General features: G+C 39.0%; 1 protein-coding gene across 1 annotated transcript; it reads right to left on the bottom strand.

Moving 5' to 3' along the window:
- Nucleotides 1–2,962: 2,962 nt before the first annotated feature.
- fndc7a (fibronectin type III domain containing 7a) lies at nucleotides 2,963–14,083 on the bottom strand. Its single transcript, XM_074651081.1, has 13 exons — nucleotides 13,834–14,083; nucleotides 13,309–13,327; nucleotides 12,098–12,355; nucleotides 11,577–11,837; nucleotides 10,733–10,990; nucleotides 10,400–10,654; nucleotides 9,466–9,720; nucleotides 7,572–7,829; nucleotides 7,206–7,463; nucleotides 6,503–6,757; nucleotides 6,056–6,319; nucleotides 4,934–4,963; nucleotides 2,963–4,698 (listed from the first exon to the last, which is right to left on the bottom strand). The coding sequence occupies exons 1-13, from the start codon at nucleotides 13,888–13,890 to the stop codon at nucleotides 4,667–4,669; spliced, it is 2,460 nt and encodes an 819-aa protein (XP_074507182.1). The 5' UTR covers nucleotides 13,891–14,083; the 3' UTR covers nucleotides 2,963–4,666.
- Nucleotides 14,084–16,857: the final 2,774 nt, after the last annotated feature.

Genomic DNA, 16,857 nt, shown 5'->3' on the forward strand with positions numbered 1-16,857 from the left:
ATAAAGCTGACCTCCTAGTATATGGAGCAGGATTTGCCGCCTGTAAGGTATTATGATCTCATGCTGAGTGACTGGAAGGTGAATTAAACCAAGCCCCCCTGCTACATCCTTCCTGGATTGATTCTTGCTAAATGTTCTGTCGTTATGCATTATTGCATAATAGCTGCCCTTATTGTGCCATGATAAAAAAAAATAAAAAATGTCCTGTGGTTTTCATATTGTTAATGTTTTGGCTGTAATTTGTTTTTGTATTGAATTTAGAATTAAAGCTTTTATAACTAGATATGTCTCGCTGAGATTAAAAATGTTTTCTTTCAGTAACGGCACAAAATAAATATCAGCAATAAAAAAAAGAAAATCTCATGTAAAATCACCAATAAGAGTCATATAAAAGATAACACATCAAACGAAACGTCAGAGCAGTTTGAAGCCATCAAACAAGGAATTACTAATAAGCAAACTTTTTTTTCTAAAGCACTTTTCAAAACAGAAGTGCTTCACAGGAAGAAGAAATGGGAAAGATAGAAATAAAATATGGACAGAGAAGACACCGTGCACAGTTAAATATCAGCAAAGACTCTTGATCATTCAACCAAAGCAGTGGAGAAAACCATTTGAGGTCCATCATGTGTTTTGTCTCTTCAGTACAATAATAGTACAACAGAACTGTGCCTTGATTTTTGAGTGTGTCAGGTCTGTTTTTCCACTATTGGACAGTTTGCTGTATACTGTAACTTAACTGTGGGTTTTCATCCCACTTTAACTAGGAAAGAAGAGAGAGTATCTGCACACTGGATTACAGCTCAAGCAATGTTTATTAAACCAACATGCACTTTATCCCATTTCACTCAGCTGCTTTTGTATTTGCATTTTCTTGTTATGATTTTTTCAGATCTTAGGACAATGCAATCTTTTCAGTTTAGATTACTTATATACTGTACAATATCCAGTATGATATTTCATCCTGTATACATTCAGGACAAGCCAAAAAATCCCAGAGGTGGATTTTCTAAAACATTCACAAAACATGCAGGTGTTCAGGAACATTTCGTTCCCACAAGCTACTTAACACTCAGGTGGATACATTTCACGTGACAATTTGCACGTTCAAACTGGGACGTATAGCGCTGAAGACAAACACAGAGGAGACCTATTGTCAACAGCTCTCTTTGTCACACACTGCAACAAGCTATCACATTCATGTATGCAACACGCTCAGCAGGATACAATGAGATTAAAATGGGGAATTCTGTACATGTTGTGAACAGGAAATCCCTGTAGCCATTTTAGCAGGTAATAAAGAGTCCATTATGGTTGGTATTCAATATCCTGGTTCACAAAATGATCTTTGTAAAATAGATTTGATCTATTTCTCATATAAAGAAATCAAAATCGATTGATAATACAATTTTAAATAAAATTAAAAAAAAGCTTTTGACTTTCTTGTCCATAAAAAGGCGTGTTTTGACTTTATGACTGTGCTACATGTTAAATACATGCATCTCTTCAGTTCCTACATGCTTTGGAAACAGGAGTACTGAGATTTGCAAAGTCCCCACCTATCACTGCTCATCTTCCTTAACCTCTTATTTATAAAAGCATTTTGGTTTACTAGCACCTTATTTAGCTGGATATCTTCACCACAAAAGTATAAAAAAAGTCGTCCCCTATTTTAGGGGAAATCGCTCTGTTAATAGTCCTCAGACTCCAGTAAATCTGTAGACCTGAAGACACAATGGGAGTTTATTGCACATTTTCCATTACTAAGGTTAAACCTGCTGCTGCAGTAAGGTATTAAATGCATTGCCTTCCTTTTTCCTTTGATTATGAATCATTAAACAATACATATACACATGTTTATTATTTTAACAATGTTTAGAATATACTATAAGTTTATGTACATTTTCATGCAGTGCTTCGGCAATACTGTTTCTTAATAATATTCATGCTTATAAATCCCTGATTCAGCAACAGTGATTTTGAACACTGATTTACATCTTTCATTTTATTTCATAGCAATTTAATGATTACATAATTCATAACTAACCAATTTACATTTGGCCACATGGAAAACATAACTTTACCTCTGAAGGTACAAATGTTTGAGGTACAAATTGACAGTGTACTGCAGCGTCGGAAGGTACTGACAAGTTTTTCTACTCCAAAAAGTACAATCCTGCTCTACCTTGTCCTTCTGAGAGTAAGCCTCACATAAAAGCACATCTGTTAAAGAAGAAGGGTTGGACATATTCAGCTAATTTCTATGTGTATATATTATATATACTGTATTATATAGTGTGCAACTAAACTTCAAAACTATGAATTAACATGATTGAAGCAAAAATCATTCATTGGTATTTTATAGGATTCAATAATAAGCAGCCTGTTAAGATTTTTTCTTTTGCTTATAATTTATGTCCTCAACCAAAGAAATTCTTAGTCGATTAACACTCATAGGATTTTGTCGACTAATTGATTAGTTGATTTAATCGACAGATCTGTAAAACTGAGTTTTTCCACAAAGAATCACACAAAAGCAGCACTTTAAATCGCGTGTTTATCAGAGATGTGCTTATAAGTTTCTTAGAAATTCAGCATTCAGCATGAAAAAAGCATAAAAAAGACTAATCAACTAAAGAAATCGTCGACTAAGACCAAAAAGGCTGATTAGTCGTCTAATTGACTAAGAGGGGACAGCCTTAATAGAGTGGTCTTCATCATCATTACTAGCCTGGAATGTATAAAACATGAGCAATAAGCTCAAGCAGAGTCACTCGGGTCAGTTAACACGTTTAAGGTCAGTGAAAGTCTTAACAGTAAGACCTATTTCAGGAAGTTCCTCCTGTGGATTAGTTTCTGGAGTATTTTTGGAGGACTGAATATAGCTCAGGTATCGAACCCTTCACACCTGAACAAAACACTGTAAAGAAAGCACACACAAGATGATTGACAGCACACGGTGTTGTATTGTTGTAGGGATGTGCTTTATTGTTGTCGTCTGTCAACAAAGAGGAAACAAATCCAATGAGAGCAGAGGTAACACTGAATCTATCTCCAGCAATCTGATCAGACGTATCGTCCACAGGACCTGCCATGCATTTCTCCAGGCTAGCGAGATGGATACCTGCTGCCCCACTTTCAACTGACCCTCTTCTGAGTCACCAGCCAGAGACACGTCATATGGCCGCCGTGTGGAGGTCTTCTACTTGGATAAGTCCTACTTTAAATAGATTTTGTCTCTGAATGACTGTTGCCATGATACATTCATGTGGGAGGTTCACTGTAAAGTTGCTATTTCTGCTTCTTTTTCATTTTTACTAAACGTCATTACATGTTGAGGTTACATCAAGTCATTATGAAAGTCACAACTGCATTGATTAAACATGAGGAATAGCAGAAAAAGCAAGTGGCAATATGGAGAATATGCCCACACTTATTTATTAAAAAAGCCATCTTTTATATAATTTATTGTTTTAATTCAGTGTTTTAACTTTTGTTTTTCAATAGAGCTGCAACGATTAATCAATTAGTTGTCAACTATTAAATTAAAAGCCAACTATTTTGATAAACGATTAATCAGTTTAAGTAATTTTTTTAAGAAAAAAAAATTTGAAACTTCTCTGATTCAGCTTCTTAATGTGAATATTTTCTGTTTTATTTTACTCCTCTATAATAGTAAACTGAATATCTTTGAATTGTGGACAAAACAAGACATTTGAGGACGTCATCTTGACATTTTTAACCATTTTCTGACATTTTATAGACCAAACAACTAATTGATTAATCTATAAAACAATCGACAGATTAATCGACAATGAAAATAATCGTTGCAGCCATACTATTCAGATTTATTCAGCGGAAACAGTTTGTCAGACTCTAAACAACTTTGGTAACAACAAAACAGAGATATTCCTAAATAAAACTGATATTTCTTTTGGGTACATTGGATCTTTGCAGTTGTCGTTGGCGTAAACACAATCTTCTGTTAATGTTGGCCGTGGGCGTTCACTGTTGGGCGAGAAAGACGAGAGAGAGGGATTATCACCCTGGACTTGGTGGGAAAACCGGTTATTACAGATACTGATTCATCACACTCTATAAGTGGTTGTTTTGTGCAAAGAGAACTTTCTTTGTGGAACTTTATACACAAAAAACAGAATACAGCCTTGTCATACTGAGTCAGTGGCTATTAAATATCCATCATCTTATCTATCGTCACAGACACAATAAGATGCCCGAGTCACGTTCCTGCAGCAGCTCTCATCTTCATTTACCTGAGTCACGTTCCCCTCATTCTCCTCCCCATGTTGTATAGACACACTGAGGTCCCAGAGGTAAAGACTGATAGAGATCAGCCTCACCTGTGCTCGTCTATATGTTCTACTCAAACACGCCTATTGTTATACCTGACTGCTATAGGCACAGTCAATTTATGGATGATTGTGATGCTGTCACAAGATACCCTTCAAGCTGTGAAGAAGCTCAATAGATGCATCCAATAGATGTTAAAGCAGCTTTCGTCAACGTCTTTCACACGTGATCACAATCACAGAACACTATTAAGTCAAGGAAAGCACGTTGCTTGTCTCAGGTTTGTTACGTAACTATAAGTGGTCTGAAAACAGTTCGTTCCCATCTGGAGGGAGGAACAATAAACTTACCGCAATTAATCCACACTTCGTCTTCCGCGAGAGATCACTTAAGGAGAGAGAGAGAGATATGGTTTCAGTGCAGTAGCAGTTCTCAAACAGCTCATAACTTGTAGTGTTTAAAAGAAAAGTTTTGGTACTTATTCGCCTCCTTGCTGAGAGTTATATTAGAAGATACATGCCATTCTGGTGTCTGAGCGGTATCAATCTTCTCATCTAACTCTTAGCAAGATGCAAATAAGTGTATTTAACAATGTGAAGTTTACAGTTTAGAGGATACTTACCCATACCAGCATTACTTCCCGGGCAGAGAACTGAGAACATAACAAAAATAAACACATTAATAAAGCTTGTTACCACAAATCATCAGGTCGTTCTCATACACCGTTCGTAGCTATACCTACGAATAGTAATGCACTGTAATTTGTGTATATCCCACAAAATCAATTTTTATGAAATCCACGTCATTGTGAACCAGGAAGTATAAAGAGCTGCAAACGCCATGTAGGGAGGAGGTCGGGATGAATGGGTGGGTCAAAAAACAACAGACTTTCACCCACGTTTGGAACCAGAAGTCAACGTTGAAGCAACGTTGCTTCATTTGTCATGTAACTACTTTGTTATCTAAACCTGACCAAGTCGATCTTTTCTTCAACCTAACTAAGTAGTTTTGTTGTCTAAACCTAACCAAGTCGATCATTTCCTAAACCTAACTAAGTAGTTTTGTTGTCTAAACCTAACCAAGTCGATCTTTTCCTCATCCTAACTAAGTAGTTTTGTTGCCTAAACCTAACCAAGTTGATCATTTCCTAAACCTAACTAAGTAGTTTTGTTGCCTAAACCTAACCAAGTCGATCATTTCCTAAACCTAACTAAGTACTTTTGTTGCCTAAACCTAACCAAGTCGATCTTTTCCTCATCCTAACTAAGTAGTTTTGTTGCCTAAACCTAACCAAGTCGATCTTTTCCTCATCCTAACTAAGTAGTTTTGTTGTCTAAACCTGACCAAGTCGATCTTTTCCTCATCCTAACTAAGTAGTTTTTTATGCCTTAACCTAACCAAGTCGATCTTTTCCTCATCCTAACTAAGTAGTTTTGTTGCCTAAACCTGACCAAGTTGATCTTTTCCTAAACCTAACTTAGTAGTTTTGTTGCCTAAACCTAACCAAGTTGATCTTTTCCTAAACCTAACTTAGTAGTTTTGTTGTCTAAACCTGACCAAGTTGATCTTTCCCTCAACCTAACTAAGTAGTTTTGTTGTAGGAAAACGCACGAAAAATGAGGAATAATTTTTCGTAAGATATCGTATGAACCGTTGTATGAGGACAGCACAGATTATAAGAACAAATGTGTGATATTAATCACTCTAGTCATTAATTAAACTCTCCATCCGCTTCAGGACTCACCCGAGTATCTCCTGGGTTGACAGAAGCTAACTTTGATCCCATTCTGTATCACTGGTGCCACCACTACTGTGTAGACGTCCCCACACATCTCCTCCTGGATGTCACAGTATTTGTTGCCGGCGGCTGCGATACAGGTGTAGTTGGCTGCCGTCCCGTTCAGCACTACTTCATGCTTGTGCATCTGAGGGCCAGGAGAGCGCCAGTACACCCTGAGGGTGTAGTTGGCCCTGCGATAGAGCTTGATGCTTGTTGGACAGCAGGCACCTAAAAGAATGAGTTTTGAGAAGTTGAGTTTGTGGTGGCGTTCGAGTCAAGGAACACACTGGTGGTAGAAATTACATTACTACTGACCAACTGTCCAACCTTATCATTCACCCCTCGCCTCACACTCTTAAACATCCCTAACTACTTTTTTGTGTGGGTGTACATGTATATATTTGTCCTTACTGGATGAGAATCCATGATATGCGCACTCTGACTTGTGTCCTGTGCTGCTGATGGCCTCCAGGTTGACACTGTAGTTGGTGCCACAAGTGATGCATCCCATCACGCAGTGGGTGTCCAAGGTGTGGCACTTGGCGTGTCCACGGGAGGACGTCAGGGAGGTGATGTAGGAGCGAGCTCCTCTGCCAGGTGACCAGGTCACGTTAGTCATAGCCTGGGTGACCTGGGTCACATTCACAGACACGGGGCAGCACGGACCTTGGGGAGTCAATTACAGAACAATAATCAATACTGTAGTGAATGTATGTATAATGAGAATATTTTGACTGATGCTGCGGCTCGCCTTCATGATGCTTTTTCATCCACTCATGTGAGTCACAGGTGATAAACACGTTTGATGTAAACTATTTAAGCTCATATTCTTACTAGGAGAAGCCTATTTAGCCTTTTATTACCAACAAGATCAGCATTTAACTCCCCTGTTTTTAGCTACCAATTGCATGTTTTCATACTTTCTTTGCTGGTGGAGCATTTTATATTATTTGTAGGATAACTAAAATTGACAAAATTGTTAAATGGTACAGCTGGAATAGAATCACATACAAATATTTTACATCCAATATGACTTTAGCAAATGGCCCTCTGAGACAAACTTGTGGTTTTGGGGTGCATAAATAAAATAGATTTGACATGACATTCAAAATACCTGTTTCCAGAGTTTTACTGAATCCAGGTAGACTTCTCCCCACAGCTGTGGTGGCCACCGCCATGACCTCATAGGTTGAACCACAGGGCAGCTGTGTGAGCTCACAGGAGTTGGTTGTTGAATGACAGGAGCGTGAGTCATAGCGTCCGATGGCTGTGATGGTATAATTTGTGTTGGGAGAGTTGGGGGTAGTGAAGAGGACTTTGTATGTGGAGTTGTTGGTCTTAGTCATATTCAGGATCTCTGGAGCGCACGGAGCTGTTTTCATACCAAAAACACATAATGCAGCGGAGTGAGAAATTACCAATTACCACTCTCGTATGTATGTATGAGGTGAGATGTCACTCTAAATAGCCCCGTTAATACCTGTCTCATGTGTGTGGGCTGCGCAGGTGAGGTTGCATCCTCGTAACTCGCTGCAAGGTGTGACGGTCACAGAATAAGCTGTGTTGCATTTCAAATCTGACAGCGCACACACTGGCGCCGTGTCGTTACAGTGGATGACATCGTTGGTCTGTGCCGCTGTCGTCTTGTACAGTTCGGCCCCTTTGACCGGCGACCACATGATCTCCAGGGTCTCTGTAGAAACGAGCTCTACGGTGACATTCTGTGGGCAGCAAGGAACTGGGGGGAGGTGGGGAGGAGAAAATAGGTGAGAATAATCAAATAATAATAATAATCAACACTGTGAAAAGGACCATACTGATGATTTTACAAGTTTGAAAATTATTTTCCACCTTCCAGGCAGCCATTGTTTTCACCTCATGTCTACTTGCATGTACTTGAAACTTAGGTAGTTCATTATCGCACTACTTTTGTTTTAGCAGAGGATCTTGTTGTGTTCAGTTATGGACAGTTCTCACTTTCAATAGCAAACATCAGAAAAGGTGCAGGTGTAACTAATAACATGGGCTCTGTGCCATGTGTCCCAGAAAGTCATGCCAATGTGCTTAAAGCCTCTGAACACCCACACAGGTGTTTTCAGGTAATCTAGCTGATCAGACAGGACTGTGTGGGCGTGTTTAGACTGTAATTGATTGACATCTTCCTGAGTCTCCTGTTAGCTTTGTTGCACCTGTTAGGGTGGGACAATTATAACTTTATTAGTGAATACTTTGCTTCGGCCCACCTTCAACCTGAGCAGAGGTCTGATCAGCCAGGATAACTGAAACACCTGTGTGTGTGTGTTCAGAGGATTTAAAGGAATACTTCACCCAAAAAAATTACCATTTATATATCAATTACTCACCCCGTGTTACCTTTAATTCTTGAAAAAATTCTCACATGCCTCTATGGTGAAAGGAGAATCAAAAAAATGGAGAAAAGTCTTGATGAATTTTCGTAAATGGGGGCAGCGTTTAACTACAGCAAAACTGTATCAAAACATCTGTTTACAAACTGTCACACAACTCCTGCAGTATCATCCAAGTCTCATTTATCCAGTTGTTTGTTCTTCCTAAACACATGCATTTTCGTCAAAACCAGACTATTTAAAACACTTCAGACTCGTCCAGTCTGCGCGAGCGTGAGACTGTTTATGCAGAAGTGTTTCAAATAGTAAGGTTTTAGCGAAGTTGCATGTGTTTAGGAAGTAGTGAACATACGACTGGATGAATGAGACTTGGATTATACTGAGTTGTATGAGAGTTGGTACTCGGATGTTTTGATAGTTTTGCTGTTGTTAAATGTGGCCCCCATTTACTTCAGGCATGCGAGAAAAACAAAGTTTTCTTCAAGAATTCAAGGTAACACGGAGTGAGAAATTGATATACAAACGGCCATTTGGTGGGTGAAGTATTCCTTTAATACCGAGGAAGTGGTATTGTGAGAGAAGGGTCACACCTAAATAGATGATAGATAGATTGATGGTATTAATGACACCTGCTCTTTTCCCATCATGAAATAGGTCTATTTTTTTTTTACAACAATGCCATGGTGGAGAATTCAGGGAAGCTCCGTCATTTGAGATTTTAGAGTTAGCTGCCAAAAAGCCTGGCGGTCATAAGTCCATATCCATTTGACAAAGGATAATGTGGATTTGGGCATCGTGCTGTTGTGCAGCAGGTTACATTTTTTATGTGAATGTTGCTGCAAATAAAAAAGACAATGGCATATTTTAGAAGATCATTGGTTGTAATGAAAAATAAAACATGTTGAAGTTAATGAGCTAAAAAATACAAAACCACTAGTATGATCCTTTAACTTGATAACAAAAACGTGTTTGTGGTGGTGCTACATGTGTGTGTGCTTCTGGTCCTACTGGTGGTGTAGTTGCGGACGTTTGCGACAGGGCTTGAGCCGGCCTGGTTGTACGGGAAGACGGTGGTGAGGTAGGTGTAGCCACACATGCAGGAAAATGGGCATTTGGTTTCAGTGGTGTTACATGACTTCTCCATCCCGTCGTCCCTCTTTATGAAAGTCATGTAGTAATCCACCATTTCCACTTCATCCCAAACCACTGAGCAGTTGCCTGCTTCGGGCTCCTCCACCCAGATATTGTCTGGGAGACAAGGATCTGTCAGAGAAAGAGAGATAAGAGGTTAGGAAAAAATAAGAATCGCTTTGAAAGGAATAGTTTTGGGAAATATACTATTTAGCTTTCTAGCTGAGAGTTAGATGAGAAGCTTGATACCACTCTCCTAATATGAGAGTCATATTGAGAAGTGACACGAGAGGGTGGAGCTAAGTAAAAGCAAATGCTGAATACGACATTTTTGATGACCAAAATGTTACAATTAACTTTCATGAACTACAACAACTTCCAGACCGAACAACGCCGTGGTAGAGACCTGTCAATCACAAAGTAGCCACGCCCTAAAGCATAGCGGTTTTATGGTCTATTTGACTCTAAACGGGACCATAATTTACTAAATGAACATCATGCTTTATTGAAGACTTGAAACTAGCAATTGAGACCATAAACTCATGTTTACAATGTTTACTGAGGTAATAAATCAAGTGAGAAGTACGGTCATTTTCTCATAGACTTCTATACAATCAGACTTCTTTTTGCAACCAGAGGAGTCGCCCCCTGCTGGCTATTAGAAAGAATGCAAGTTTGAGGCACTTCTGCATTGGCTTCACTTTTCAGACCCGTACGTCGCCCTCTGATTTTAAACATGTAGGATTTTGTGTGTGTTATGCCAAATGCATATAAGTATGTTGTACTGTGTGTGGCTGTGTGATATACCCACATGTAATGTAGTTTGCTGGTTGCGAGGGGTTGCTGGGCCCAGCTTTGTTATAGGCTATGACATAGACAGAGCTGTTCTGGCCACACTCCACAGTTTTAATATGACAGTAGCCGTTAGTTGTTGAAGTACAGTTTTGGCCATTAGTGGTATAGGCCATGTATTTCTCAGCTCCCTGCACCAACCCAAAGTACACAGCCATCGAAAGAGCCCGACCCGGAGCTATCGAGATTAGGATCACATCTGGGCTTGGAGGACCTGCAAGTGAAACCAGAAGGAAATGAGTATAGCACCATCTGCTTACATTCATGTTCTACTACGCCTCATCATGCTTACGTGTGACCTGGCAGTCGGTGTAGTCGTCTCCAGCTCGACCCTCAGAGTCCCAAGCTGTGTTCTTGATGCAGTAGTTGGTCCCCGCTTCAAGGTCGTCAAAGGTCACCATGGTGTCAGTGGTGTTCAGTTTGACGCGGGAGTTGGAGTCCATATTGATGATGCAGAGCGTGTAGACGACGGCGTTCTCCACCGCGTCCCAATTCACAATGATGCTGCTGTTGTCAGGAGAGCTGGTGTTGAACTTGGGCGCCATTACCACTACAGACAGGTCCGGGTAGAAAGTAATGAGGGGTAATGAGAAAAAATTGACATGGACAAACAGATTTCTTACTTCTACTGTCCTGATAATTTCTTTGTAAGAGGTGCGATATGGAAACAACATCCCTGTGATTATGTTACATTACTCCTTCGGGAAAGGAGACAACCCAGTTCTCATGGTTTCACTTTTCATATCATGAGAATAGTAAAGTGCAAAGGGATGGATACAGTTTCCATCCTCCTGCGTTCTCTCTGACTCTGTGACAATGAACGGTGAAAGGACACGCCGTTATGGCCGGCGGATTGAGCCAACAAACTATTGTCCTACAGGAACAACAGAAAGACTGCGTTTCAGCCTTCATACACTGATTACTATCTTGAGTAAACTTCTTCTAATGTGTATTGTCTGTACATGTGAAAGTGGGTGGAAAAAGTCATTATTATGAGTAATAATATTATTAGTCTTCATGGTGAAAATCATAAGTATGTGTTAAATGATCAGCTTTTCAATCTTCTATCACTATTTGAAATGCTCAAGCCACAGTGTGAAGTGTTTTTAGGACGAGGCTTGGCTTTTGGTCCGTACCTGTCTTGGCCTCGATGGGGTACGAGGGCTGGCTCCTCCCCCCAGAGTTGACGGACATGACATTCAGCCTGTAGTCCGTGAAGGGCTGGAGCTCCATCACGGTGGCCGGGGAGCTGCTCACCGATGTCTCGGAGAAGAAATCGCCGTCCATCGACTGTGCCCTCAGGATGTAGCTGGTTGCCCCGGAAACCTCTGTGAACTCCACAGTGATGCTGTCGCTGTGTTTGGAGTAGGCCTGTTCAATGGTTGGGACGTCAGGCGCTGGAGAAGAAATTATAGATGTAAAATCAGTTAGATAGATAACAAAATAAAACGTTTACAATCACGATACTATAAAGACTGTTTCTCTATTTTTTTTCTCATATATTATACATGCAGTGATGGAATGTAACTGAGTACATTCACTCTATTACTATACTTAAGTACAATTTTGAAGTATTTGTACTTTTCTTGAGTCTTTATGGATAGTAAAGTATCATGTAAAGTATTTTCCTCCTTTACCTCTCCCTGCTGTCACTGACCTGTTGTATCCTCTGTCTCTGCAGAGCTGAGGACATTGAGAGCATTGTCCATGGCCTCTAGCCGAATGGTGTACACTGTGTTTGGTGATAGGGATATGACTGAGCCCATCACGGTGTTGCCGCTGAACTGAGCAAAGACGGATGGTTCTGGGGAGTTCTTGGGTGTTGCTGTGATCTTGTAGGAGCTGGCGTCATCGTATTTGATCCACTGAACTGTTATACTCTTAGATGTGACCGTAAACACTGACAGAGTGATCTCTGAGGGAGATAGAGAGGAAAACAATGATGGGATGCATTCAAAAAGACTTATAGGTGGTGTTTTCATATTGTGGGTACACTGTAAACATTTGCTGTTCATTTACAGCAGGATTTCAACAGTATTAACCTGTTATTGCTAAAAACAGTGCTTTACTGTTAATACAAAAGAAAACCTGTTAAATTACGCTCATAGGCCGTTTTTTAACTGAACTATAATGCATTCTTAAAAAACAGCACTTTACTGCTGATCAACTGTCTAAAGTATCATCAGTAACAGTTTCATGCAGTATTTTTTTTTATTCTGGGACCTGATCTGCACATGTGAGACTTGTACATTGTACATGATTGTAAAATCAGTGAATTAGCTTTATTGTTCTTCACTCACATGTTGTTCTGGTTTGCATTCTGTGCTTGTAGCCAGATATAGACAGATATTTTAGGAAAAGTGTCAACAAGTCTATTATAGCCTTTTTCCTAACAAGTGCCTTTACTTGTATTTTGTGTGACTATTCCTATGTCTGTAACCTGCTAAGTCTATTCATCTAGGCAAAAAATAATGTTTATTAAAATGTATGTAAAAAATACAACCTAAATAGTGCATTAAAACAAATCAGTAAGATAATGTAAAAGAAAGGTTAAAAACAGCTATATAATGTATCTTTAAACAGTAAATTAACTGTAAAATACTGTGAAATTAATAAAAAAAACCAGTTCAAACTGTATTTTTCATTACCAGTACAAAGCTGTACATTTCAGAGGCAGTATAATAATGTTAATTTTACAGTAACATAAAGGCAACCCTGCTGCCAGTACTTTACTGTTATTTTACTGGGAAATTCTTAAAAGTGTAGAAAAATGTCCTGAAGCTTTTCAAGGTAATTTCAAATCAAGGGATACTGAACATGATTTGAGTTTTAAATCATAAAGTAAGGCAAATGTAAAAGAAGATTTACCAATTTGAGCAGCACAGATCTGAAAATGACAAAACATGGCAGGTTAATGAATGAAACAAGAAAATAACCTGATGATAAACAACAGGAAATAGTGTTTTCAAGACATCATTCCAAGAGTAACAAGCTACAGTATTGGTATCTCACAGTATATCCTGAGGCTAATTATGCCTCAGGATATTATGCCTGTATCATATTCCTGGCGCATGAGAGGCAGGCGGCTGCACATTACCTTCACTCAACACAGATTTCAGGACTGGTCAGCGCAGGTATTTCTTTCAGGTCGGAATGAATTTGTCTATTGAGCTAAGGTTGGGCATGCCACACGCACTCGTTGAAAGCAGTGACACTCAAAAGAGCCAGTGTTCATGTGTTACCACTAGTATTTATCTGGATGTATAAAATATGCACTGTCTCAAAGATACAGAGAAAACATGCCAATGACACTGTTGATGTTCAAATTGTTCTATTTTTGTTAAAACATTTAAGAGAAAATCAGTGTACAAAATGAAAATGATGATCTCTTACCTCTGTGATGGTCAATAAAAGTAAAAATTTCAGCATTTTTAACTGTATTCTTCCCATGCTTCCAGTGTTTTTATTTTTCTTCTGCTGAGGAGCCACTCACTGCCTCGAGGCGAGATGTGTGACGCTGTCTCTCAAAAAATGACTTCAGGGAAGCAGCTCAGGCTTAAATTTGACTTTTTTTTTGTTCTCTCTCCCTCCCTCTCTCAGATGAAACGACAGGTCCTTTATTGTTTCAGCAAATACCAAAGAGCCTAGAGGCTGTAACTCCTCCCCACGGCCCTGTTAGGGTGTCCTATCACAGCGAGACGAGTACGCTCATCTCTGCTTGGTGAGGATGTAGATAACTGTGTTGCAAACTTTCAACGTTTTGTCTTTAAAATGCACAATTGGTGCAAATTGATTCCTGTCTCATAGTCTTGACATATTTTGTACCCACAGAAGAAACTACCCTAACATCCCAGTTGTGAAACATGCATCATTACACCTTACATAAAATAGATATCTTTATACAAGTGATGACCTATTTCTGTGCCTGGAAGGAAGTTTTGTGGCCTGTTTAAGGTTTCATCCGAACAATAGTTGATGTCTTCTGGTTTCCTAGTTGATATCCTTGAAACCTCTTTTTGAGCAATTTGTCTTTTTGTCCTCAATTTGTCAACCCAAATCCTTCAACACTTTGTTTACTGTAAATATAGATATGACGTGTTGGTTGGGTGTTAATAAAGAATAGCATTTGCCATACACTTATTGATATTCTGTCATACAGAAACATCTGTTTCAGAGTCAATTGAGGTCAATCGTCACTTTCACCACAACACTGACAAACAAGCAGAAACAAGCTGGCTTATGTAAACACACACATACATTTAGATAACCCTAACTTACTGTACTTACTGTATGTACAGTACTGTGTGTGCAAATAATTCTAGTTTAGGTGACAAAGGCGAGGCGAGGTTATTATAAAAGTGTTTCTTTTCCCAGGTGGCCGAGAATCAGCGTCAGGTGTTCCTTATGAAGATGGGACCAGATAAACTCTTTTGTGTATAAAGGTCAAAAAGAGGGAATCAAAATTCAACACGCAAATGAGATCATCACAATCTTCACAGAGTTCAAAGAACAAAAAGCAAGTGTCAGTTTTCCCAATTCACCAGTCTGATCGTTTTGTGCATAATGTTCCAGCGTACTTTGTATATGTTGTTGACTGTTTGAATCACTGGACATTTAGAAATCTTCAGACACAGCTAACAAAGAATGATACTTAAATTTAAGTTAAGATTCTGCACAAGTTAGAAGATCTGTATCTGTATTTAGTCTGTCTATAATTCCTCCTCCTGGACATTAAAATATTCCTTCTTAACATGGTTCCAATGGAAGTGATGGGACACTAAATCCACTGTCCTCAATCTGTGCAAAACTCTATTCAATGTTTATCTGAAGTTAATATGAGGCTTCAACAGTCTGAGTTAATAAAATCAAGTGGGTATCCTCAAAATACTTTTTAATACAAAATTCCCTGTCTTTGCACAGAATGAGGACTATGGATTTTCTCCCTCATTACTGACTATCGGAAGCTGATTAGGAAAGATCTTCATTGCCAGTATGGACAGGAGGAATAAATGCAAGCAAAATCTGATTCTAGGACAGACTTGAAAAATCGTGAATAATAATGAACACTATAATCTGATCAAGTCCTCCACATATGACATCTGGATAATCACTATTGTGCATTTTAAAAAGAACTATTTATCTTTATTTTCAGGTGCATACTTGTATTTTGGGTTTTCTATTAGAACACATTTAATGCTCTGATTGGTCAGCCGGCCTACTGTTGTGATTGGTCAACCGGACCAAAGTCTTTGGACTCCGCTCCAACTCCGCTCTAACTAGCTTTGTTTGAGGGCGTGCCAATCTAGGCAGGTATTATTAAATTCAGGAGCAGTGTTTCTGTGGGGGAGAGTAACTCCCTTTGGCGTGGACTTTGTAACTTTGCAGACCTTTTACATGCACAAAAAACAATATAACACACTAAAGGAAAGGGAAAAAGCACAAAAGCATAATAGGTCCTCTTTAAAGGACTAATTAGCACAACTAGCTATAAACTATAGTTTAGTAATAATACTTCACCGATAGTTTAACTTTGGAGTCTGGTAGATTTCCCTTTAAATTCTCAAGGGCATCCACCACTGACACGCCCTCAACCCTCCACGACTCCAGTGGAGCTGCTCAGTGGAAATCAGATCAGACTATGGGCTGCTCGAAGCACAATTTCAATTTGGTGGTCTGCCTCAAGGAAAAAAACTTCAGTGTGTTTTTCATCCCCAAGAGATATTTAGACAAAAAGGCAGCACTCCAAAGGCCCACTTTGAATAAAATGGTGACATCCCTCCCAAAGCAAATCTTTGGATGGACCACAATGTACCAATGACAAGCTGCTTTTTCTGTACTTTTTAAATCCATGTCAAGTCCGTAGACCCTTGCTTTGGATAAGGACATGAATATCATAAAGATATCCCTAACTGAGAAAACATTAGTCGTCTGATCATCACATTGAGGTGAAACAGTTTTCCATGTGTCATTTTCCTGCACCTGTTAAGATATTATTAAATGAGCTCTCTTTTCTAATCATGTTTATCTTTATGTTGGGAAACCATCAGTGTTTTCTCTTATAGGGGGATGAAACCGTAGATCAGAATTTGGTACGCAGTTTTCACATGCGCACACACTGCTTCTGTTTCACACCAGTGTAGTGCACTTTCTTTTTGTCTATGATCCACTGACAGTAATTTGTAAACTGATATGAGGTGTAACAACCTACAGAAAGTTACTTTGGTGCACAGTTAAGGTTTCACACGGCTTATAATTATTCTACATAAATACTGCTGCTGACAATTTGTAATAAACATTGCTATTATTATACAGCACAGTGTGTTGGCTTTTCAACTAAAATTGACATTTAAGATTAAGTTCTTCTGTAATGGCGTTATTCTACAACTGTGTAAACTAAAAATGTTATTACACATTCAA

This window comes from Sebastes fasciatus, chromosome 11, assembly GCF_043250625.1.
Source record: "Sebastes fasciatus isolate fSebFas1 chromosome 11, fSebFas1.pri, whole genome shotgun sequence".
NCBI lineage: Eukaryota > Metazoa > Chordata > Actinopteri > Perciformes > Sebastidae > Sebastes > Sebastes fasciatus.